At 46.3% G+C, this 24,123-nt stretch overlaps 2 protein-coding genes across 2 annotated transcripts; both read left to right on the forward strand.

The window, feature by feature from the left end:
* Positions 1-1,820: 1,820 nt before the first annotated feature.
* Positions 1,821-14,934, forward strand: SUGP1 (SURP and G-patch domain containing 1). Its single transcript, XM_020814274.3, has 14 exons — positions 1,821-1,971; positions 2,951-3,122; positions 3,313-3,416; positions 5,174-5,398; positions 6,425-6,548; positions 7,567-7,673; positions 8,850-8,973; positions 9,927-10,237; positions 11,125-11,231; positions 11,841-12,018; positions 12,251-12,357; positions 12,537-12,682; positions 13,226-13,355; positions 13,816-14,934. The coding sequence occupies exons 1-14, from the start codon at positions 1,947-1,949 to the stop codon at positions 13,840-13,842; spliced, it is 1,887 nt and encodes a 628-aa protein (XP_020669933.3). The 5' UTR covers positions 1,821-1,946; the 3' UTR covers positions 13,843-14,934.
* A 1,294-nt stretch (positions 14,935-16,228) lies between these two features.
* On the forward strand, positions 16,229-24,107 carry TM6SF2 (transmembrane 6 superfamily member 2). The gene is made up of 10 exons (XM_072978094.2): positions 16,229-16,473; positions 18,214-18,308; positions 18,404-18,501; positions 19,709-19,812; positions 20,394-20,476; positions 20,562-20,686; positions 21,329-21,430; positions 21,603-21,695; positions 22,394-22,513; positions 22,984-24,107. The coding sequence occupies exons 1-10, from the start codon at positions 16,382-16,384 to the stop codon at positions 23,182-23,184; spliced, it is 1,113 nt and encodes a 370-aa protein (XP_072834195.2). The 5' UTR covers positions 16,229-16,381; the 3' UTR covers positions 23,185-24,107.
* Positions 24,108-24,123: the final 16 nt, after the last annotated feature.

A 24,123-nucleotide genomic window follows, 5' to 3' on the forward strand; every position in this document is an offset into this window, starting at 1 on the left:
CCGACTCTTCGTGACCCCATGGACCAGAGCACGCCAGGCCCTCCTATCCTCCACCGCCTCCCGGAGTTGTGTCAAATTCATGTTGGTTGCTTCGATGACACTGTCCAACCATCTCATCCTCGGTCGTCCCCTTCTCCTCTTGCCTTCACACTTTCCCAACATCAAAGTCTTTTCCAAGGAGTCTTCTCTTCTCATGAGATGGCCAAAGTACTGGAGCCTCAGCTTCAGGATCTGTCCCTCCAATGAGCACTTGGGGTTGATTTCCTTTAGAATTGATAGGTTTGTTCTCTTTGCAGTCCAGGGAACTCTCAAGAGTCTCCTCCAGCAGCACAATTCAAAGGCATCAATTCTTCGGCGGTCTGCTTTCTTTATGGTCCAGCTCTCACTTCCATACAACACTACAGGAAAAACCATAGCTTTGACTATTCGGACTTTTGTTGGCAAGGTGATGTCTCTGCTTTTTAAGATGCTGTCAAGGTTTGTCATTGCTTTCCTTCCCAGAAGCAGGCGTCTTTTAATTTCGGGGCTGCTGTCTCCATCTGCAGTGATCATGGAGCCCAAGAAAGTAAAATCTGTCACTGCCTCCATATCTTCCCCTTCTATTTCCCAGGAGGTGATGGGACCAGTGGCCATGATCTTAGTTTTTTTGATGTTGAGTTTCAGACCGTTTTTTGCACTCTTGTCTTTCATCCTCATTACAATGTTCTTTAGTTCCTTCTCACTTTCCGCCATCAGAGTGGTATCATCTGCATATCGGAGGTTGTTGATATTTCTTCCTGCAATCTTAATTCCAGTTTGGGATTCCTCCAGTCCAGCCTTCCGCATGATGTATTCTGCATATAAGTTAAATAAGCAGGGTGACAGTATACAGCCTTGTCGTACTCCTTTCCCAATTTTGAACCAATCCGTTGTTCCATATCCAGTTCTAACTGTTGCTTCCTGTCCCACCTATAGGTTTCTCAGGAGATGGATAAGGTGCATCATAAATAGGTGTGTGTATTCTATTTGCAGTTTTAAATAAAAGTGATAATGCTTCCTGGATTACCTTATGATTAAAAGAAAGCAGAGATCCCTGTAATATTACTCGGTGTTTGCTTTCAATATGGGATTTATGTAGTTTTGTGATTTTTACAGCCCTATTTTTCTAAATTAATGTTGTAATTCATTGACAAGAGAGGAGGTTAGGATATCAATTAAATACCTCACTGATAATTAGAGTAATAATTCAGCTAAATTAATATACTTTTATCTGTCAATTTCAAATAGAGTGAAATTACGTTTTTATTTTATATAAATGTATTTTATATTCCAAATAAACTGTATTTATAATACTGTACAAATGTAAGCATAAACGTGTGTGTGCAATTATTGTTTATTTTGCATATTTTAATAAATATATTAAAATATGCTTACGGCTTTGTTTTGATGGTTGAGGTTTTTCCCGCTCTGCCTTATGGGAAATGTAGTTCCGCGACGCTCGACGTCGACGCTTCGAAATGCGCGGCGGCCGAGGTCTCGCGGCGCGGCCTCGCCAAGTATCGCGAGACTGCTCCTCCTCTCCTCCCCTTCCCGCGCGGGGTTCGCTGGGAATAGTAGTCCGTTTGTATCTTCCTTTCTCGTTCTCCCACATTAAAAACAAATAAAAGGGACCTGCGGGAACCCAGAGCGAAACGACGCCCTTAATCCCCTCATAAGTCGACCGCGTCTTCTACATTCTCCTTTATACCACCCGCGGCCCCACGCCCTTGGTTCTGAATCCTGGACTACAACTCCCATCCGGCTTTCCCCCAAAATGGCGGCCGCACCGCTTGCAACTCTCCTCGCCCCAGAGGGCGCCGCGGCATCGAACCCTCGCCTTTGTCCCGCCCCTCGCTGACGTCGAGGGAGGCAAACCAGGGCGCAGTGCATTGTGGGACAAGGGAGAGGTGGGGACAACCTGGGAAGCCATGGACACTGGCCGGGATGCTCCAGGTGAGTCTTTCTCCCTTTAAGCCCCGCCCACTTCCAAGCAGGAAAGCCCCCCCCCCGGGATTTCCGCCTCTTTGCTCCCCCATTGCCCACCCGAATCTGGCCCAAACTTTATATTAATTCCCCTTTGAGCCTTCCCTGTTTCTCTCCCCTATTTTTCTTCTCCCCATTAAAATCCCATTTTTCCTTTTGCGTTTTAATCCTGTATTCTCTTCCCCTCTCTCTTAAATCTTATTTTATTCTCCCTATTAAAATTTTCTGTTTTCTTTTCTCGTGAAAAAGCCGATTTTTCTGCCACCCCCTTTTAAAATCCCTTATTTCTGCCTCCCTGTTAAGTTTTTAAATCTTATCTTTTGAATGGCTGGAAAGCACGAGGGTGGAGGTCTTTGGCTGCGGAGCCAAATGCTGGGAGTTCGAATCCACGCCCCCCCGCCAGTGCCTTCTTGACGGAGTGGACCGCATGATGCATAGGGTCCTTTCCAGCTCTGCAGATCTAAGATTATTATCATAACCTTAAAACTGTAGTGCTGGAAGAGTCATCTCTAATCCACACACAGACTGGCCCATGTAGGAAAGGTTAAGACATCCCTCATAGAGATCTATCTATCTATCTATCTATCTATCTATCTATCTATCTATCTATCTATCTATCTATCTATCTATCTATCTATCTATCTATCTATCTATCTATCTATCTCTCTATCTCATAAAGTCCAAACCCTGTCAAGGAGGAACCGTGGGGGAAATCGCACTCCCAACCTCTGGCTCTGCAGCCAGCCAGAGATCTAAATCCCAAAGCTATCCAGCATTTATAACTTACGTAAAATTTGGGATGTATGATTCCTGCGGATATTTGCACAATCCAGATATGATTTTTTTTTGTTCCTCTTCTCCTTCCTCCACCCCCAGTGTGGGTAAAACAAAAAACAAAAACAACCCCACCCAACCCCATGTTTATGTGTGTCATCTTTCTTCCCACCAGGGAAAGCCAGCCGGTGGTTTGGCGTCACCATGCCCAAATCGGTGAAGACCAGCGTCAACATTCTCCACCAGGAGAAGCTGATTGCCCAGAAGAAGCGGGAGATCGAGGCCAAGATGGAACGGCAGGCCAAGCAGAACCACTTGAGAGGGCAGCTGGCCGCCCAAGCTAGCGAGTGAGTGCTTTATATTTAAGGGGCCACATCTGTGTTGCTCCTTTTAGACAGACCCATGTTTTCCCTTTTAGTCCAGAAAAAAAAAAATCAAAATGGGTGCCCCAATGTTGTATCACATGCCTTTCTGAAAAACATACATTGAAGGAAGCTGGATTTTTAACCTTAAAGTTCTTCCTCTCTTGCTTTCCAGCGATGACAGTGGGGATGGCGAAAGCACCGTTTCAAACAAGTTTGCCAATGATGGGAGTTTCCTTCAGCAGTTCCTCAAACTCCAGAAGGAGAAATCAGAGAGCGGTGAGTGGCCTTTGCAAACAGCATTTCGCGTTCCTTCCCCTGCTGTTTGTGGCTTCTGATGTTCCTGGGTTCTCCCGGGAATCCCTGAAACACAGGAGTGGTTTGTGTTGAAAATTAAAGATTCAACACCTGCTGAATCTCACCACCTTGGAAAAGAGTGACAGGGCCTTCTTTGTGGTAGCTTCTACCTTATGATGCATTCTCAGTGGTGGCCCCACCAGAGAGATGCCTTAGTTTGTGTTTGTGTGTGTCTTTTTCTTCTCCTTCGGCTTTTGCTGAGAGGGTGACCCAGTTTGGCCTTTCTGTTGCTCCATTCCAAAAGTGAAGTGATTTGCACCCCTTTGCCGAGACGGAACTGAAAGGGGCGACATCTTCCTGAAATGAATAGTCGGCTCAGACAGATTGGTTGCCTGAGGAGAGCTGGTTGGCTGGCTGGCTAATATTTATTTATTGCTGGAGAGCTTAGTAGTTTTTGTTTCTGGCAGAGGTACCCGAGGTTAGGGTTTCAAATCCCCCACTCTGCCTCCTTGACCAGGGCTGGATTTGATGATCCGTAGGGTCCTTTTCAGCTTTGCTCTTCTAAGATTACTAACTTACTAACTTATGAACTTACTTTATTAAGTAAGTTCATAAGTTACTTAATAAGTAACTTATTTATTAGTTAAGTAATTAAGTTAATTACTTAACTTTCTGCCTTTTTCACTGTAGGGGATCCAAGGTGGCTCAGAACAATTAAAATCATCTAATAACAATTAAAATAATATTATTGTTATTATTTAAAATGCCACCCCAAAGAATTGTTTTTTAAAAAATTAAAATACAGTGGTGCCTCGCAAGACGATGTTAATTCGTTCTGCGAAAAATGCTGTTTAGCGAAAACATTGTCTTGCGAAATGTGGTTCCCCATTGGAATGCATTGAAATCCATTTAATGCGTTCCAATGGGGAAAATAGTCATCGTCTTGCGAAAATTGCCCCCAGAGATACCGTTTTGCAAAGTGCAGACCAGCTGTCAAAATCGCTGTCTTGCGAAAATCGGTCCCTAAAAAAACCCGTTTTGCGAGTTGTGGACCTAGCTGTCAAAATTGTTGTCTTGCGGAAAACAGTCCTGAAGCGCCATAGCGATCGCAAAAACTCATCGTCTTGTGAATAAACCATTTTGCAAGGTAATTGTCTAGCGAGGCACCCCTGTATTAGACAGGATTTCAGTGTACTGGAAGACATACGAATAAAGGCTGCTTTGGATGAATGCCTTTTTTTTTTGCTGTATTTTTAGTCCGTTTTTTCACAGTTCAACTGTGCGTGGTTTTTTCTTTGGTTTTCCGGAGTATGGCAGGAAGACGGCAAGGAAAGATTATTTTAGCGACAACCACGTTGCAGATGAGGAGACGGAGGCTGAGTTACTGTAACTTACCTATGGCAACGTATTGATACCATAGGACTTTCATATCCACAGGGAACTGGCTTGAAGCCTCCAGATGCTGAAAAGCGTGGATGATAGCACGCTTTATACATAGCATGGTCTCTGGCTCCGTCTTGTGCCGATTCTGGTAATTACATCATGAAAATGCATATTTCTGGGTTTTTTTTTTCTTTTAAAATTTCTAATATTTTCAGGCCGTAGATAAGTGAAACCAGGTATACCGACCCTGCATACTGGTGGCCCTACTGAGGATTTTGGACAATTCCCATATCACTGGGTAACACCAGCTCACCTTTTTTAAAAAAACTCCCCTCCCCTCTTGTATTGCTCTCTAGGTGCTTCCTCCAGTTCCACTGAACCTCCGGCAGCAAATCCTCCAGCAGCCAAGAAGACCCTCCCAACCGGGAAGCGCCCCAACCTCAGCGTCAGCAGCATGCTGAACCAAGTAAAAAACTACACGCATTCCAAGCAGACCCCCGTGACCAACCGCCTGAGCGTTTTCCAGTCTCCGGATGACGAGGAGGAAGATGATGATTACGAGCAGTGGCTGGAGATCAAAAGTAAGTCCTGTTTCCCCAGCAATGTAGTGTTTGTTTGTCTCGAGTGCATGTGGCGCTCCTCGAAGTGGGAAAGACCAGGTCCCGCTTCCTAGGACACTTACGGTATTTAAGACCAAACCACCCGCTCCAAGTCAGATAATGTAGGGCAGGGTGAAACAACGGAGAGGTGTGTTCGCTATATCAGAAGTCCCTGAGCAGGTGAGGCCACGATCTCGAGATCAATTTCATTTGTAAAAATGATGCTCTCTACGTTGGTGTCAGAGTTCCTGGGCCTTTCAGCCATAGAGAGAGGGGATGTTGTAGAAAGAAAAAAACAGGTCCATATCTTTCCCACCCGTGAGGGACCGTTCAGGTTTTGAAAAAAAAACCAAATTGATTAAAGTGAGTCATCTTTAATTTGGTGGAAAATACCATATTTTAACATCAAGAGCAAGGGGAAACAGAGGGCTATCTGTAGTTTCCCTCTGAAGCTTCTTTGGTGAGGTCTCGGATTCTCTCTTTTTAACCCCAGAACATCTAGAGTGGATCTGGGTTATTTTTTTTCTTCCCAAAGTCAGTTTCCCTGGCTCCCTAAACGTACCATTCTGTGAAGTCCTCGACATGGCCTTCGAGCACAATCCACAATAGTCCTCCGTTCCCCTTTCCCCTCTTGAGGCCCTGAGTTCCGCAGGCCCTCCCTATGTTGAACGAACATGTTAGCCGCATGGGAGCAGGGGCTTGCTTTACCGTTATAGTTCCTTTGCTGCCGAAATCTATTTTTTTGGCTTTTGGGGCCTATGAATTCAGCTATTGTTCCCTTGCGGGGGCTAATAGGTCAGTAATCTGTGTTCTCTCCCCTCTGCCCAATTTCGATGAGCATCGGTTTCTACAGCTCCCTGGTTTCATCCTTTTTCTCCTCGTTCCATTTCCCCCTCACACCTTCCTCCTCCCTGCCGACTTGTGCCTCCTACTGCTGTGGTTCTTAAGAGATAATTTGCCTGTTGGGGGTGTGACTTGGGAACCCCAGTACTGACAGCCTGCTTAAAGTTTGTCCCCCAGAGGACATCAAGACGCGCCGGTTGGTGGAGAAGCTGGCCAAGGTGGTGGCGGAAGGGGGCCCCGAACTGGAGAAGGTGGCGCTGGAAGACTGCAAGGATAACCCAGCATTTGCGTAGGTTCACCCCGAATAATAATAATAATAATAATAATAATAATAATAATAATAATAATAATAATAATAATAATAATAATAATAATAATGATAATGATGATGATGATGATGATGATGATGATGATGATGATGATGATGATGATGATGATAGGACTGCAGGGGGTGGAAGGGACCCCTGAGGATCACCCAGTCCAGCCTCTGTCAAAGAGGCCCGTTGGGGGGTGGATTCAAACTCCTAACCTCTGGCTGCACAGCCAGAGACCTCCACGCCTGAGCCATCCCATAGTTCATGAGGTTCAGAGAAACTGATGTTCTCTCTAGTTAACCCTTGAAACCAAGGGTCACAAAATGTGGACGTTGTTGGATTACGATGGAGGAGACCCTGGGGAGATCCAGACTCTGCCCCCACCCACTACCCCATGGTGCTATCAGTCTCCTAAGTAAGTTAATAAAAAAACAAACAGGTTTTGTTTTACTTAAGCGATGGAAGAAATCTCTTGTATTCTCAAGGTCTCGATTCTCTCCCCCCCTCCATGTTTTTTTTTTAAAAATCATTTTGGGCTATGTGGAAGGGCAGAAATTCTTCCCCCCCCCGCACCCATTGAAAAAGCACAAAGAAATTCAAAGTGGTAATGTTGGAGCGGGTGCCTTTTGGCAGCTCATTTCTTGTCCCTTGTGGACTCCAAATCCCAGAATCCTCAGCTTCTGGGCACCCAGGGCCCAAAGTATTGGGATACCTGATTGCTGTGCTCAAGGCCTTTGGTTCCCCGCCGACATAAACCTGGGAGGAAAACTGAACAAAATACGGTCCTTGGTTTCTGTCTACCCCTTCGTGTGAACTCTGGACTGCCAGGAATGGCTCTCCCATGTTGGATGCTGGATTCCTTTCCGGGGAATCCTGGTGGCAGAATGTAGGGCTTTTTTCCTAGGGAAGAATCTCGCTTGCTATCTCCCTCGATACAGGGGGAACCCATCTTTCTTAACTGCATTCTCTTCTTGTCTCTCCGTCCTCATTCAGATTCCTGCATGACAAGAACAGTCCGGAGTTTCTTTACTACAGAAAGAAACTGGCGGAGATGTGGAAGAAGGGCCAGGATCCAGAGGAGATTTCCCCTGTTCAGAAAGGTAAGGCGAGGCCATGTGTCTCCTGACCACGACTCTCTTTATTTCCCACTTTAAGTTGTTTGTATGTAAAGATAATCTTTGGTCAGTGTGGCTCCTGAATCTTCTCCCTCTGTTAGAAGGGTACAGACCAATGAAAGAGTTGCTCCCAAAAAATCAAGTTCCTCAAAATTAAAAAAAAAATTAAGCATTAGCTAGTACAAAACAATATATATAAAAATTTCTGTGACTTGTGCATAAACATCAGCCAGGGTTTGGGGTTTTCTGTTTGTTGTTTTTTTGTGAATCCTGGCTTGCTGTTATGTCAGAACCCATCCATAACAACAAACCTGGTTTGTTTGCTAGTTACAGGCTGTGATTCTCCTGGTTTGGTGTTGGCTTACCAACAGGGTTTGGTTCGGATGCGTGCACACAGGGCGGGGGCTTGTCTCTCTAGCTGCCTGCCCTGAAGCAGGGAGTTGAGAAAAGTTGAGGGTGCGAGGAGAAAAGAAGCAATTGGTGTTTGGAGGAAGGCAAAATATGGTGTATTGATACAGCATATCTCGGATAGAATTAGATGAGAGATTCATTACTCTGGGCTCCTTGTTCATGCGGTTAGAAAGAAAAAGAAGCATTAAAAGTGCTTTGTGTTTGACTTTCTAAAGCTAGCTGGTAGAAGTTGAGTTTTTCCCTAGTTTTAAAAAATAAATTTAAAAAAAAAAGTTTGACCGGCTTGCTTCCCTCTTTGGCGGGCTCCGGTGTGCCCAATATTCGTGTATGGTGGAGAAAATACAAAAAAAGTGTGGTTTCTCTCCGTGTCCCGTTGGAGGCTCTCAGATTGAGTCTGGCTCAGGGCCCAAATTGAATGGCACGGGACCCAGAAAGCTCAGGTATTTTCTGCCAAACAGAATTGTTGAGCCCATGCATAATCCTGATTTAGAATGTTTGGTGCCGGCACCCCTCTGTGCCTATGTATATATATTTCTCTCCCCCCCCACCAGGATTCTGAGAACTGTGGCCTTAATTGTCTGTTTTATGCTTGTTCGCGCCGGGGAAAAAAAGGAGGCTTATTTTTTTTTTTGGTTAAACGAAACCCTCTTCCTGCTTATTCCCCTCCCCTTGGGGGTCCCGCAAGGCAGGTTTAGCTTATGGCTCTTAGGTGTGTGAGTTGGGGCCACCGTACTGACAAGCTGCTTAAAGTTTCACCCCCAGACGACGAAGAGATCAAGGAGAGCGCGGAGAAGTTGGCCCGCTTTGTGGCGGATGGGGGCCCAGTGGCGGAGATGGTCGCCCTGAAGAACCATAGAGAGAACCAGTCGTTCAGGTGAGGAGAGCAGGCTGGGATTTGGGCTGTGGGTCTTTTTCCGGAAGAAGCAGATCTTTCCTTTAACGGGTGGCCTTTCTGGACCCCGAGGTCCTAAAGTAACTCTATGGTTGGGAGGAATCATCATCATCATCTTAGAATGGCAGAAATGGAAGGGAACACTAGAGGTCATCCAGTCCGCCAAGGAGGCCCTGTGGGGGATTCAAACTCCCAACCTCTGGCTTCACAGCCAGCCAGCCAGAACATCTGAGCTATCCAGTAGTTCAATAACTCAGTTTCATCTTTCCAAGCAGCGGAAAATAACAGAAAAGTAAATCACACAGTGCAGGATGGATTGCCTTATTTTGAAACCCTGATCTACGGTGGCTCACAAGCAATTGAAACACCAAATCAGTTTAATCATTACATTGAAAAAGTCTTAAACATCTATAGGTATTAAACTAGTCAGTTAAAATAGTTAAAACACATTCAAAGCAAGTAAAAGCATACATTAAAATAATGCACGGCACTCAAACTTTCCCAGATGTGGAGTGGATCTGAAAGTCAGCATTTAAAACAAAACCCCAAATGCTGCACAGAATCCTAAATGTGATTTACACCTGTGTAGGTGGAAGGGGTTCAATCACAGTGGTAAATGACTGCTCATTAACGAGGTACTGTTTCAGTTTCGGATTTTGCGCGGGTGAATGCAGTCCAACCGGCACCTTGTTAATTAGCAGCCATTTGCTTCGAGGATGTTCTCAAAAGATGTGCATACATTGTGGTCAACGACTTTTTAACCTTCCTGATCAGGGGGTTATAAATGGCCCAAGGTGTTTTTTTATGTTTGCCATCAGGTAAGGAGAAGTGGGGGGCAACCTGAAAAGTTGAGACCCGTGATCACAAGCAGTCTTTATTTTTTTTCTCCCTGCGCACCATAACAAGTTGCATTCCGTCTTCCGACCCACACCCAGGTTTTTGTATGAGCCCAGTAGCTCTGGCTACAAGTATTACCGGGAGAAGTTGGACGAGTTCCGGAAAGCCAAAGAGGACGCGGAGGGCATGCCTCCCATCTTGGAAGCTGCTGCCAAACGGAAAGCCCCTCCGGAAGCAGCAGCCGCTGCTTCGGCCTCGAGGGCCACTTCCCCGGGGCCAAAACCAGCTGCCTCGTCTGGGGCCAAGAAGAAGCGGAAAAGCCGGTGGGGCCCGGAAGAGGAGAAAGTCGACCTCCCACCCCCAGAACTTGTCCAGCAGACGGAGGAGCCCTCCCCGACCCCATTGTCTGGTTAGAACTTTGCATACTGAAAAAAAATATACAGTGGTGCCTCGCTTAACGAGCGCACTGCTTAACGATGAATCCGCATAGCGAACTGTTTTTTCAGATCGCTAATGCGATCGCATCGCGATGTTTTCAATGGCAAAACATCGCATTGCAATGTTCTTTTAAACAGCTGATCGGTGGTTCCAAAATGGCCGCCGCGCGCCCAAAATGGCCACCACAACCATTTTCGCGCCCTGCCCTCGCTTACCGAGGGCGCGAAAATGGCGGCACTATGGAGGAACTTCGCTGACCGGTGAGTTTGGGGCCCCATAGGAACGCATTAAACAAAGTTTAATGCCTTCCTATGGGTTTTTTTGATCCGTTTAGCGATGTTTTTCCATAGCGACGATTAATCCGGAACGGATTAATGTCGCTATGCGGGGCACCACTGTATATTAACCGTCTTTGTCACCGGTGTTTTTTGCTTAGTAGGATTCAAATTATATATCTTGTTTACTGGATCTGTTGTTCAAGAGGTGCAAAGGTTCCTTCAGCAGCTGATTGATGAGGCTTCAGGGTTGATAAACTGAATTTCTCAAGGAACGTGACCCCACAAAAACAAAAGACAGAAAGAACACCTTTTAATCCCTTTGCGAGTAACAGAAGCAGGTGAAATCGGCACAGACTCTCCATGAAATTGATTGTTTCATTGCCCTGTTTTTAAAAAGTAATGTGCGTTACTCGGGCTTTTGGGCATTGCCTTTGCTTAAAATGGCAACGGGGTGGTTTAAGTCAAATCTTTCTTCAGAAAAGCCTTAAGCTGCTTCTCTCGGGGCTGGGAAGGAAAGAGGGGCTGGCCTGCGACGCACCGGGACCGATTGGAAGGTTTCACAGCTTAAATGTCTCTCCAGTCCAGGATCTGAAGGGTCTCGGCTACGAAAAAGGGAAGCCGGTCGGGCTGGTGGGGGTCACGGAGCTCTCGGACGCCCAGAAAAAGCAACTGAAGGAGCAACAAGAGGTAACCAAAGACAGAGGGAGGTGCTTTACAGGAACAAAACCCTTGTGTAAAATTGAGATCGTGCCCTGCGGTTTCATCTGGACGGGGCAGTAAACATGAACAGGGGTGTTTTTTGTTTCTGGGAATGGCATGCCAGGGAATCCAGGACTTCCCTCTGCTTAATTCATTATCATCATCATAGAACGGCAGAGCAGGAAGGGACCCTTAAAGATCATCCATTTCAGCCCCTGTCAAGGAGGATTAGTTGGGGAGGGGGATTTGAACTCCCAACCTTTGGCTCTGCAGTCAGAGACCTAAACCCCTGAGCTCTCAAATGAGACAGGACACAGACATTTAGATACATATTCAGTATACTAAAGGGCGGGGTGAAGGATTGGTTTGAAGGGAGAAACACAGTAGGATCCCTATGTCTGCAGAGGATCCGTTCCAAGCCCCCCCCGCTACCCCCACGGATACTGAAAACCGTGGATAATAGTGAACCTGGTACATAATATTGTCTAAAGGCCGAGTCTGGTTCTTTAGCCGGATGCTTGAACTATCCAACAGTTTTGTAAGCCTCCCGTATTTGTCACCCCCCCCCATTTCCACCCACCCCCGTCGACCCCACAGATGCAGCAGATGTACGACATGATCATGAAGCACAAGCGTGCCATGCAAGAGATGCAGCTGATGTGGGAGAAGACGGTCAAGCAGCACAAGTCGGGGTACGACAGCGATGAGGAGGTGGATAGCGAGCTCGGCACCTGGGAGCACCAGCTGCGGCGCATGGAAATGGAGAAGACGCGAGGTACGGGATGGATGGGCTTCGAGGCCGCTGGGTGATCCCAGTTCCGGGGGGGGGGGGGGAAGCGGTGAGTCCGTCCTGGGTTTTGGTCCAAACTTTTCAAGTTCTCCCAAGTGGTCAAACCAGGATGTGTTTTAAAGTAAAGTTGTTGACCCCCCCCCCCGGAAGTGCTGTAACTTTTTCTTCTTCTTGCGCGGTCTCCTCTTTTACGCCATGCTCGCCTCCCCATGCGCAGAGTGGGCGGAGCAGCTGACGCAGATGGGCCGAGGGAAGCATTTCATCGGGGACTTCCTTCCCCCGGATGAATTGGAAAAATTCATGGAGACCTTCAAAGCCCTGAAAGTGAGTACTCTCCCCCCAAAAAAAAAAGATTCCTGCGCGCAGAGTCCTGTTCTCTGCCTTTTTGCTTTATTTGTTAGTTTGTTTGTTTTTCATTCCAGCAGGCTGAAAGACACTAATTTATTTCCTCCTTAAAATCCACTTTCGTTTTGCTCCCTCTCTGGTTTCCTTGTCCTCTCCAGGAAGGCCGCGAACCTGATTATTCAGAATATAAGGAGTTCAAGTTGACGGTGGAAAACATCGGTTACCAGATGCTGATGAAGATGGGCTGGAAAGAAGGGGAGGGGCTCGGCTCCGAGGGGCAGGGCATCAAAGCCCCCGTCAACAAGTACGGGCGCCTGTTTCGAACTCTCTTGCTTTTCCTTCCCTCTGACCAGGCAGGGGAAAATGGCTTTGTCCGCTGCAGTAAACGTTACAGATTTCAACACTTGCATCTATCGTCCGCTGTTGGGTGGGCCACCCAGATGGCTGACCTTTTGCCCCCAAGGATCACCTATGAGATCGAGGGGGAGTGGTGTCAGTGTTGGGCTAGGACTCTGATTCGAGACCTGGGTTCGAATCTCACTTGGCCATGGAAACTTTTAGGGAGGGCATTGTGGCTTAATTTAAAAAGTAAATGGCTACCCCTAGGTGCTTCTTTGGGCCGCTGTTCACTTTTTTTCCTGGGGGGGGAGAATTATCGGGAAAAGGCTGCATGGAAAATGTTTTGGCCCACCCTGGTCTACTCTGGATTAGCAGCAGCTCTTGTGGGGTTTGGTTTGGCCTGGGCAGTGCAGGCTAGGGGATTTTGGGTGTCGTAGTTCCCCCCCCCCCGCTCTCTTCCCTCTTGCTGGTGGCCAAAGAGTCAGAATGGAGCCTTTTCCAAAAACAGGGGCGTGACGGCGGTGGACGGGGCAGGCTTTGGGATCGACCGCCCGGCCGACCTGACTAAGGAAGATGATGAGTATGAGGCCTTCCGGAAGAGGATGATGCTGGCCTACAGGTTCCGCCCCAATCCTTTGGTAAGGAGCAGCTTTCGTCTTTCCTGTATTGATATTTTTATTTACTCATTTTCAGAGTCGGAGGGGGGCATGCCAAAGGGGTGGTATCTGCCCAAATCCGGTCTCGCGTGGGTTGCAAATCCTTTCAAAATAATGTTTTCTGTTTCCAGTGGGGGCTCAGTTCCAAACTTCCAGCAGATACTGGAAACCACGAATAACAGCAAATCTATCTCCAAATCACCCGCTGATTTGTGGATGGTATGGATAGCATAGTCTCTGGTTCCCTCTGGTGGCCAGTTCTGGCAATCCACCTTAGAAACACATATAAATACATATATCTGGGGTTGTTGTTTTTTAATTTAATATTTTCAGGCAGTGAATGAGTGAAATTTTGGATTCTGATCCTGCAGAAACAGGATAACTATTTATTTTTTGGCTTCCTGTTCCACTCTGTGCTGATTCTCCCCCCCTTTTTTTTCAGAATAATCCTCGGCGTCCATACTACTGACTCCACCAGGGGCTCCTGCGAATGGTGATGTCTTCAACGCAGCCTCTCTCCTTTCTGTTTCTCCCTTTTTCTCTCTTTTTAATTTTATGTTTTCTAGCAGAGCCTTCTTTTCCTGGCCTTTTTGTCCATCTGCCTCCAGAGCAACCTCTGACCCATTTGTTCATTGCATCTCCGGACGGCTTCTGTCTTTCCCATTGTGTGTATATATATATATATATTTGAGACAGTCCCCGATAAGGTGGAGGAGGAACCGGATGGACTTAAATCTTATGATTTGTGGAAATGTAGGTTTTTTTTGGGGGGGGGGGGACACAGGAAGAGAAACCCAGGCGTTGAAATATCAGCTAAACTGAATTCTCATTGAAGTACTGTTGGCGTTCTCTTAAAAAAGGAGTCATTTTCCGTGTCTCTGTATGAGTTTCCGGTCTGGGCCGATCAGCACCGTTGGACCGATGGAGCCACGATATCGTCGGTGCTTTGAACAGTCATCCCAGTGAGGGGGGGACGAAAAAGGCCAAAGAGGGGTCAGAAATAGGGTAAAAAAAATCACCTATTTTCTCCGGGGCTGCCTAAAAAAATAAAAATTACGGAATGCTCCCACCACGCAAACCTTTTATGTGGAGCCGAAGGTTGGACGATCGTTCCACTTCCAGGAGAAATGGTGCTGGGTTTCCCGGTCTCTTTCCAAAGATCTCACCATCGCGACACCCGTTGGAGGCCAAAAAGAGGCTACTTTTAAGCCTGGTTTCTCACTCTTCAAAGTCTAATTGAACGTCTAGGTTTTGACCACAAAGTTTTAAAGTTAGGGCTAGGCCATTTAAGGAAAACCCCGGGCATCCGCCTTGATCTCGCTTGGATGTCCGCCATGCCTGTTATATCCCAGTTTTGGTTTGCTGCCTTCAGTCTCCCTCCCCTCACCCGTTCCAAACCCCCAAACCCATGTATTCTTATTTTTTGGAAATGTTTCTTTTATTTCTTTGGGATGGTATGTATGTGCGTGTGTGTGTGTTTTATGTTTTAACAGAAACCGTAGAGTTTAACACTTTGGGCTTTTGAAAAACAAGTTAAATAAACTTAGAGAAACAAGGTTAACTCGGGGTGTCTCTCTTTTTCTTTTATTCTCCCTGCGTTTGGTGAGGCTTGTCAAGCCGTTCGTAGATCTAGAAAAGGGTTTTTTGGTGTGGCTCTTGATAAAAACAAGTCAGAGCAGGTGGTCTGGCGGAGTGGGAGGGTGGGTGTTTCATCGCTCGCAAGGTTGCGCCGGATCATCCACGGCATGGAGAACCTCGAAACGTGGCCACTGCTGTGCGTTGAGCAGGACAGCACAGCTAAGGGGGGAAAACAGCCTCTGTGGCTCACGCTAAGCATGTGACTGACAGGAGGGTGGGAGGCTGCTGGGAAAAAGGCTGATCTTTAGAGCGATCTGCTTGTTTGCTTCCCTCTGGCCAGCCTTCACCTGTTTTCTGGCTGACTTCACGCCACCTTGTCTGTGGACTTTTCAGGTTCCGATCGCACCCTGTGGGGAAATTCCTATTTTCGTTTTCCTCACTGACACACCATTCCTTCAAAACTCCACGCCTGAGCCGCCGCGAATAGCCCTTTTTCTGATCCATCAGCTGAAGCAGACAGACCTCTTTCTCCTCTTAAGGAAGCCCCCCCCTTTTTCATAGCATGTGAACTGTCCGATTCCCGGGGCAGTAAAAACTGGCTTAAATCAGTTTATTAACTCTATTTTAATATATTCGCAAAGGCTTTCACGGCCGGGATCTAATGGTTGTTCTGGATTTTTCAGGCTCTTTGGCCGTGTTCTGAAGGTTGTTTTTCCTGACGTTTGGCCAGTCTCTGTGGCCGGTGAAACGTCAGGAAGAACAACCTTCAGAACACGGCCAAAGAGCCCGAAAAACCCAGAACAACCATCTTTTTATTTTCATTTTTTTGTTCCAAGGGGTTTTAGGTCGCCCAAACCCCCTCCTCGCAGGAGTGCCTGAAGCCACAAAGGCTGGTCTTGAATTTGTTGAAAGTTAGGATTCTCCTTGTTTGGAAAACATCCGATGTTGCCCTCTCTTGCTACTTTTTAAGCTGCTTTCTGGGAGATCCTGAAGCTTTTGCAACAATGCCTGGATTTTATTTGGTCTATGGGGGGGGGGGTTTGCTACACGCTAGCTACCCTGCATTCTTAGGCTGAAGGGAAAGGAGGAAAGATAAAAAAAAGAAAAAACAGCTAAGTTTTATCGCCCTTTTAAGAGGATTGCAACCTCCCTGCTTTTTTTCCCTCCCTCTTAAAGGATTTACTTGTTCTCCCTGCTGGCAACGCGACCTTTGGATAGAACTCACTTCGCCCTGGGGTTTTTTTTCCCCTTCTTTCCTTTCGCTCCGGAGGAAAACCCAGAGCTTTCCCGGAGCGTTTGGGGGTCCCCCAAGCCGGGCGATTACCCCCTCTCCCTCTGCACCCAGCCGGAAGGTCTCTTGCCCGCTTCCTCGCTGCCCCTTCCCACGACCCCGGCGGACGCGCGTCTGGGCGCTCTGCCCCTCTCCAGCCATGCGGGTCCACCCGGTCGGGGTCTCCCTGGGCTTGTTCCTCTCCGCCTTCCCCGTCTGCTACGTCTTGAACAGCGTGGTGGCCCTGGAGCAGTGAGTATCGTGGGAACGGCGGCTTTTCTGCACCTGCGGCCTAGCGCCGAGAGGGAACACGCGTGTTTCGGGGGGTCCCTCCCCCGCGAGCGCTCCCGTCCGGCTCTCCTCCGCCTCCTTTTTCTATATATATATGTTTAAAACTGTGAAATCAGAGGTAAAAAGTTAAGCCCCCAACTTTCCTTTCTTACAAAGGCGTGGATTTTTAAATAATGTATTTAATTGTGAAAGTTATTTGCTACCATGTTGTGCTTCTGGGCTCTTGTGGGTCCCAGAGAGGAAAAGATTCTGCAGAGATGAACCTGGGGTGCTTTATTATTATTATTATTATTATTATTATTATTATTATTATTATTATTATTATTATTATTATTATTATTATTATTATTATTATTATTATTATTATTATTGCACCTTGAGAGGAGCTAGGCATGAAGATCCATAGAGTCCCTTCCAGCTTTGCAGTTCTAAGATGATGATGATAATCACTACAGTATTTTAATTTGAAATATTTTATATGACAAACACAAGTTTTTCCCAAAAACCTATCCATTAAATTTTTAAAAAAGGTGTCAGTATTATTATTGTTGTTGATATTAGTATTATTGTCAATTGAATAATGTGATGAATGTAATTAATAATATATCAACTGTTAATAATGCTACCAATACTGTATTAATACAATACTGTATTAAATATTAATTGATATTCTTATTGAATGATTCATTGTCATTATTATTAATAGTAGTATAATGAATTATTTAATGAGAATAAAAATTAATATTTAATTTTGTTGTGTTGTTTTGTTGTTAATAATAATAATAATAATAATAATAATAATAATAATAATAATAATAATAATAATAATAATAATAATAATAATAATAATAATAATAATAATAATAATAATAATAATAATAATAAAGGTTTTGACCCACCACCCATTTTGACCCTCCACCCATTCTTGACCCAGAAGGTTGCCAACGTTGCCAGTTCATGGTGTGATTCATTCAGTGAGCAATGGCTATTTTTATCTCTCTCTCTCTCTCTCTCTGTTTGTGTGTTTTAATGGACATTTGATGCAACGTCTGGGCGTTGCACGGTTTTGCACCCTAGACTGCCAGCACCCACGTGTGAGCTGGCCAGACTTTGAACCCTGTCTGGTTGTCGAAAGCCGTGTCCAGGACCGGCTGACACGGCAACTTCGCGAGCGACTCCCACCTTGAGCTCCCCGGTCACCAGAAAAAAGCTGGCTTAGAAGACAGCTAGAACAGATTAAAGCAGAACTTAACAATAGATTTTTTCTTTAAAAAAATAAAAATAAAATGGAACTTCCCTCTCCAGGAGCAGTCTACCTTTAAATGTCATTTGCCGGCTCACACATCCCGGGGGGATCACATCCGAAAACCTGTATCAGCAGGGGTGGTTTGGGACGATGGACTCCCCGCCCATCGTCCTTTAGCCTCCACCACGCCTTCCAGATGGCAAAAAGGGATAATTCGGGAGCTTTGTGTGGGAGGGGGGCCTAGAAGATCAGAAATCCTGGCCCCTCTGAAATTTGATGGGCATCAAAGTTTTCACAAAGGAAACCCAACCCGATCATGGCCAGGGTTCAGGGTCTTAAGCTTGTATGCGCCGAGATCATCCATTTTTAAAAAAATGCAGAAATCCAGGTAGCTGCTTTTTAAATATTTGAATGTCTGAATCCTATATTTATCCCCTGGTTTTTGCCCCCCACAGTCCTGTGGCCATCATGGCGACCGGTTTTGCAGTCTTGGCTCTTCTGTTTGCTGTGATCTACGTCCCGTCCGGCTCCCGGGACCCTCTCTTCTCTGGTATGGGGGAGGTGTCTCTCCTCTTCATATTTTCTTTTATTCAAATTTACGGGTTAAACCCATGGACTGAAACGTGTGTGTCTTGCTTCTCCCAGTCTTCATGGTTTTCTCCTTCACCTCCGGGATCGATGCCATCATCGCTCTGGAAGAGGACGGCTACGTCAGTGACTTTATGGGATTCTACATGAGAGAGGTGTGTCCATGGGCCGAAGACCAACATGTATTTTTTGTGTTCAAATGGGTTCCCACAGGGTTCAAACCCTAACCCCCGCCCACCAGGGAAAGCTGTTTGTTTGCAACCAGGGCCATGTAAGCCACGCGTCCGCACCGGGTTGTGGCACAAACTTTTCAGGCACTTTTCCAAGGTCCTGAACCCTGGGGTGGAGATGCCATCAAGTTGCTTCCACTTCAGAACCATTTCTGAGTCCATGTAAGTTTTCAAGGGCTGTTAACAACAGGAGTTGCTGTGAGTCCATGGCTTCCTTTCTCGTTTTGGACCATCTCATGTCTGCTCTTCCTCTTGTCCTGCTTCTTGACGCTTTTCCCACTGCAATAATCTCACGGGATCCGTTGCAACAGCGGATGCCGAAAGCTGCAGATAATAGCAAACTCAAGAGCAAGCATAGTCTCTGGTTTCCCCTAGTGACTTGTTCCAGGAATTACACCATGGAAATACATATAATACTTATTTCTGGTTTTTAAAATTTATTATTTCCAGAACCCACGAATACTGATCCCGTGGATACAGGGGTCCTCCTGGATTTCCAGCTGAATCCTATCTGTAAAATCAAACCAACAGCCTGGAAATCTACTGTCAAGTTCAGATCAAAACCTGGAATAAATTCAGAGCCCTGGATAAAATCAAGCCCCAGCCTCCTGTTCCTCCAGCGGGCAACACAGCCTTTGTATTCTTATTAATATTTATATTTTGCTGTTCCTCCAGTAAATTCCACCTCCCACATAAGAACCCTGTAAGGTAGGCCAGCTTCAGACAGAGACAGAGAAAGATTGTTCCAAGTCCCCCATTGAGTTTCATGGCCTGGTCGGAATTTCAGTCTAGATTCCTGAGTCCCAGTCTGTCAGGTGTCCCGGAGGTCATTTAGCCTGACCCCATGCTCAGACAATCCATGTACATTAGGACCCCTGTATCCACGTGGGATCGATTCCAGGAGTCATGCGGATGGTGGAAAATGTGGATAATAGTGAACACTATTATAATAGTGAGTGCTATACATAGCATGTTCTCTGGCTCCCTCTAGTGGCCAGTTCTGGTAAATTCAGGGTTAAACATATATATTCTGGGGATTTTTCTTTTAATATTTTCACACCATGGATAAATGAATCAGTGCATACTGATTCCGTGGATAAAAATATCCTGCTGTTTTCCCCTTGGATTTCAGGGTGAGCCGTATCTTACCACAGCCCACGGGATTATGATGTGCTACTGGGACAGCGTGGTTCACTATACCCTCTATCTTGCTATGATTTTGGCCATCACTCAACGGTGAGCTGTGAGTGGCGATTTGGGGCACAGTCTTCAGGAGCCCTAGTAAAATATGCCTAACAGACAGACAGTTCAACAGGTGCGGCCTTACGGATGCACCAGCAGAACATTTACCTGTCCGGCTGCCCTTTGGCAGCCCTCAAGTTTTGCCTAAAGGGAAATAGAAGAAGGAGAAATAAGTAAAGCCTCCTTAGGCAAGAGCAGTTTAGCCCTCCAAACTGGCTTTAGTTGTTGATTTTTCCAAAGAATTTCCCTAGAACAGTCTGTTATAAATGGCACAGCGATGGGCTGTATGGCTCAGAAATTAAACTCTCCTAAACTCTGAAGATCGCAAGATTTGAGCAGGGCCCCGACATTTTGCAAAGCTAAGAAAATATTTGCGGGGGGTGGGATGACTCTGGGATTGACTCAGGGGCTGCAGACATCAGAAGGTGGATGGGATAGAAAACCAGGTTGGGAAAGAGAAGGTGGGACAGACTTTCGTGGAAGATGGTGCCGCCGGCTCGAATACTGAGCTGAATCGCTCAGCACTGCAACTTTTTGATGCAGTGCTTTGTCCTAACGCTCACCGTTTCCTGCAGGAAAAGTTACCGGAACGTCGGCCTCTATTGGATCGGGTCTCTCACGATGAATCTCGTGGTTTTCCTTTTGGGCAACGTGATCGGTGAGTTCTTCCGGAACCCGAGGGTTTTTTCTGGGCCCCGACGCTGGACAACTCCTGATCCTAACTCTACATGTTTTTTTTCTAGGGAAGTACGGCTCCGAGATCCGGCCGGCCTTCCTTCTCAACACCCCTTTCCTGGTCATCCCCATCTGGGCTGCTACCCGGATTTTCCCCCAGCCAAAGGACTTACCTCTGGTGACAGCTGATAAGGTACTGCAGAATTGCTATACAGTAGAACCCCCATATCTATAGGGGGTTGGATTCAAGCCCCCCGCAGATGCCCAAAACAGTGGATAATAGTGAATCCTATACATAGTATGGTCTAGTGGCCGGGTCTGGTAATTATGTTGTTGAAATGCATCATTCGATAGCAAACTGTATACATGGAACAGTCTATGGCTCCCTCGAGTGTCTAGTTCTGCTAATTACATCATGGAAATATGTACCGTCTTCTTCTGTGTATAAGACTACACTTTTGCCTACAATCTTTAGACTAAAAATTGAGGGTCATCTTATACATGAAAGTAAGCTGAGAACAAAAACAACTGGAGAGGAAAGCAGGGATCAAAGTGATCCTGCAGCACTTTGATCCCTTTCCCCCTACACTTGCCAAGCCCCACTTAGATTTCTTAATGTTGGGTTAGAAAAGTGGGGGGGGGTGTCTTATACATAGGGGGGTCTTATACACAGAAAAATACAGGTAGTCCTGGTTTTTTTAAAATATTTTCAGACTGTGGATAAGTGAAACCCCCAGATACTGGATGCCATTTGTGCTGTAAAAGCTGAACCCAAGATTCAACAACTTACCTTTTTTTCGGTTTCTTTTCTGTTTCTCTTTTCCCGTTGGGGAAGATCGCCGAAGAGCAGGGCAAAAGCTTGCTCCAGCGCCCCCTGGATTTGGGACTGGTGGCGTATCTCCTTTTTGCCGCAGCCTTCACCCTCTTCCGTGGACTGGTAAGCACAGGGAAACTCACTGTTCCTTGAATTGCGAAACTCAAGGGGAAAAAAATGACAAGAACTTTCAGACAATGGATAAATGAATCTGTGGATACCGATCCCGTGGATAAGGGAGTCCTACTGTATTTGCCAAAAATTAAGTTGTTTGCTCATCTGTTCCCTGCCGTAGGTGGTATTGGATTGTCCGGCCGATGCCTGCTTTGACTACCTCTATCAGCATGAACCTTATTTACGCGATCCGGTCGCCTACCCCAAAATTCAGGTAAGCAGAACCCAGCTTAGATGGGGGGGAGGGATAGAGTTATCCTCGTGAAGGCAATCTGGCTAAGTATTCAATAGTCGCCTTCCGGGTCTTAAATTAGCTTGCCGTCAAAAGCATCGCCTTTGAGTTGCCAAACCTGTCTAAAAATGGGGTCCAGTTAATTTGCAAAGTTGCAGCCCTCTCCGGTATCGGGCCGGCCCCTTTTCTATCTCTGGGCCTGGCTTACAGGGATTCGCACACAGCACTTTTGAGCCCGTTAGAAGAAATGTGGGGACATCACCCCGAATCTATGCCCTCGTGATCCACACCTTGTTGAGTCACATGACTGTCGTTTGAGGAGAACTCCAAGACTAATGAACCAGCACTCATTGGCCGCTGGGTCCCCCCCCCCGCCTTGCGAATGAATAGGATTCCGGCCCATGAATGTGTAAAACAAACAAAAAGGGGTAATTTGGTGTTGGTTAGAATTAACTGAACAACACTGACGTGCTTTGAAGTGGATGAAAAGCCTGTTTTCTTCAACCTGCCGGTATTTCAGTCTCCGATCCATTTGATGCTTGGGAAAAGCAAACATCTTTGGAAGATGGATGAGTTTTGGTGTCGCGTTTTGAACACAGTCCAGGTTTTCAAGGCGGGGCAGCCCCACCTTCTCGATAAAGGTCTGGCCAGCTTTTCCTTCCGGTTTCTTTTTCTTCTAGATGCTGGTGTATCTCCACTATGTCCTGCCGTATTTCTGCGTCTGCATCTACGGGTTGCTCCGGCCCGGAGTCACGTGGATGCCGGATTGGGCCCTCGTATTCGCCGGGGCCATTGCTCAGGTAAGATGGCCCGGCTGCTGAATTCCAGACCAAAACAGCTGCATTTGAATGACTTCCTCTTTACAGAGCTGTCTTACTCAAGAGTATACCCTGTTAGGTTCTATGGGATTAAATCCTAGGGAATGATCCCAAAGACTTACAACAACAACAACAACAACAACAGCAACAACAACAATAATAATAAACATTGAAATACAGTATAGCTGCTCAGGAACCAGTGGAAGGGTTAGGGTGTCAGGTGATGACTCCAGAAAGTTTGAATTCTTCCCTGGCTATGGAAACTCACTGCAGAGTGTCAATGGGAAACCTCTCCTTGAATATCTTGTGTACTCCCAAAACACTATTAGGGTCCCTGTATGTTGGAAATGCTGCCATTTTAATCAGCTACAACTGTGTAGCATCAATAAATTTCTAGAAAGTACACCCATCATAATGCATGGTTTTCTAATCACCTTCTTCCTCCCTTCCAGGCACAGATGTCCCACATTGGGTCATCTCTTCACCACCGCACCCCATTCCCGTATCGTACCCCAGAAGATGCCTGGTGGATTTTTGTCCTCTCCAACACTCTTTACGCCATCGGGCCCCATGTCCTGGCCTACCGCTGCCTCTGGAGCCCTGCTTTTTTCTCTTCCTCAGTTTCCCGGGACGAAAACAAGAAGACTCAATGATACCGGCCCCGAGAGGGTCCGTATTCTCTCCATAGACCAGGCCGCACTGCATGACGCTGCTTTCTTATTGAACCCCCATCCGGATAAGTTTTGAACAGAAGCGTGAAGAATGTTGTCTTAAGTCCCTCATCCGTTTCGATTTTGGCTGCCTCCGTGGGCCAAGGAGTCTTGAAGTCCTGTGACTTTGTGGGAAACGTAGCTGCAGAAAATGGTCCTTTTGAGATTTTTTAAAAGGGGCACACGTAGTGAACACAGAAGGACTGGGCAATTGTACAAAAAACAAACAAAAATAAGAAAAGATAGGAGCAACCCATCCAGTGCTTCAGATTTTTGAAATCTCCTGAGACAGAACTTCCGTTGTCACTTTTTTTTTTTTTTGCAACCTGGATTATTTGCCACCACTAACACACACACCCCAAAAAACCCCCAGAGATGGGTCAAATCTCTTGGCGAAAACATCTTGAAATTTCTCACCCGCCCGGAAAGAAGAGCTGTGAATTCTCATTCTCATGTCCGAGAATGATGTAAGCGAGGATTCGCATCCTCAATTCTCTACACCTTCAAGGAGGTTCAGCTTTTTTTCAAAGTTTTATGCAAGGTCTACTTGCCGCAAGCGATCCCGTTTGAAAACTGGATCGAGCTGACTCTGAACCGAGGGCAAGTGGGGGAATTCCCGGCGGTGTATCAAAAGGGACTCAGGTCTATTTTGCCAAGTTGCACCTGAGTTTTACGATTTGGGTCGATGGTCGGGCGGAGGAACCAAAAATACCTTTCAAAGCTGTGATCAGCCGGTGGCTCACGATCCAGGACCATGGGCGCGGCTCGGCTTCATTCGGGAAACAGGGTCCAGTTGTATGAAACGAGAGGCGGGCAAAATTTGAGTCCACCGTTCTTTATAGAATAAAGATTGATTTGTATATGGATCTGGAACAGATTTGC

This window comes from Pogona vitticeps, chromosome 7 (genome assembly GCF_051106095.1).
Source record: "Pogona vitticeps strain Pit_001003342236 chromosome 7, PviZW2.1, whole genome shotgun sequence".
In the NCBI taxonomy this organism is placed as follows: Eukaryota; Metazoa; Chordata; class Lepidosauria; order Squamata; family Agamidae; genus Pogona; species Pogona vitticeps.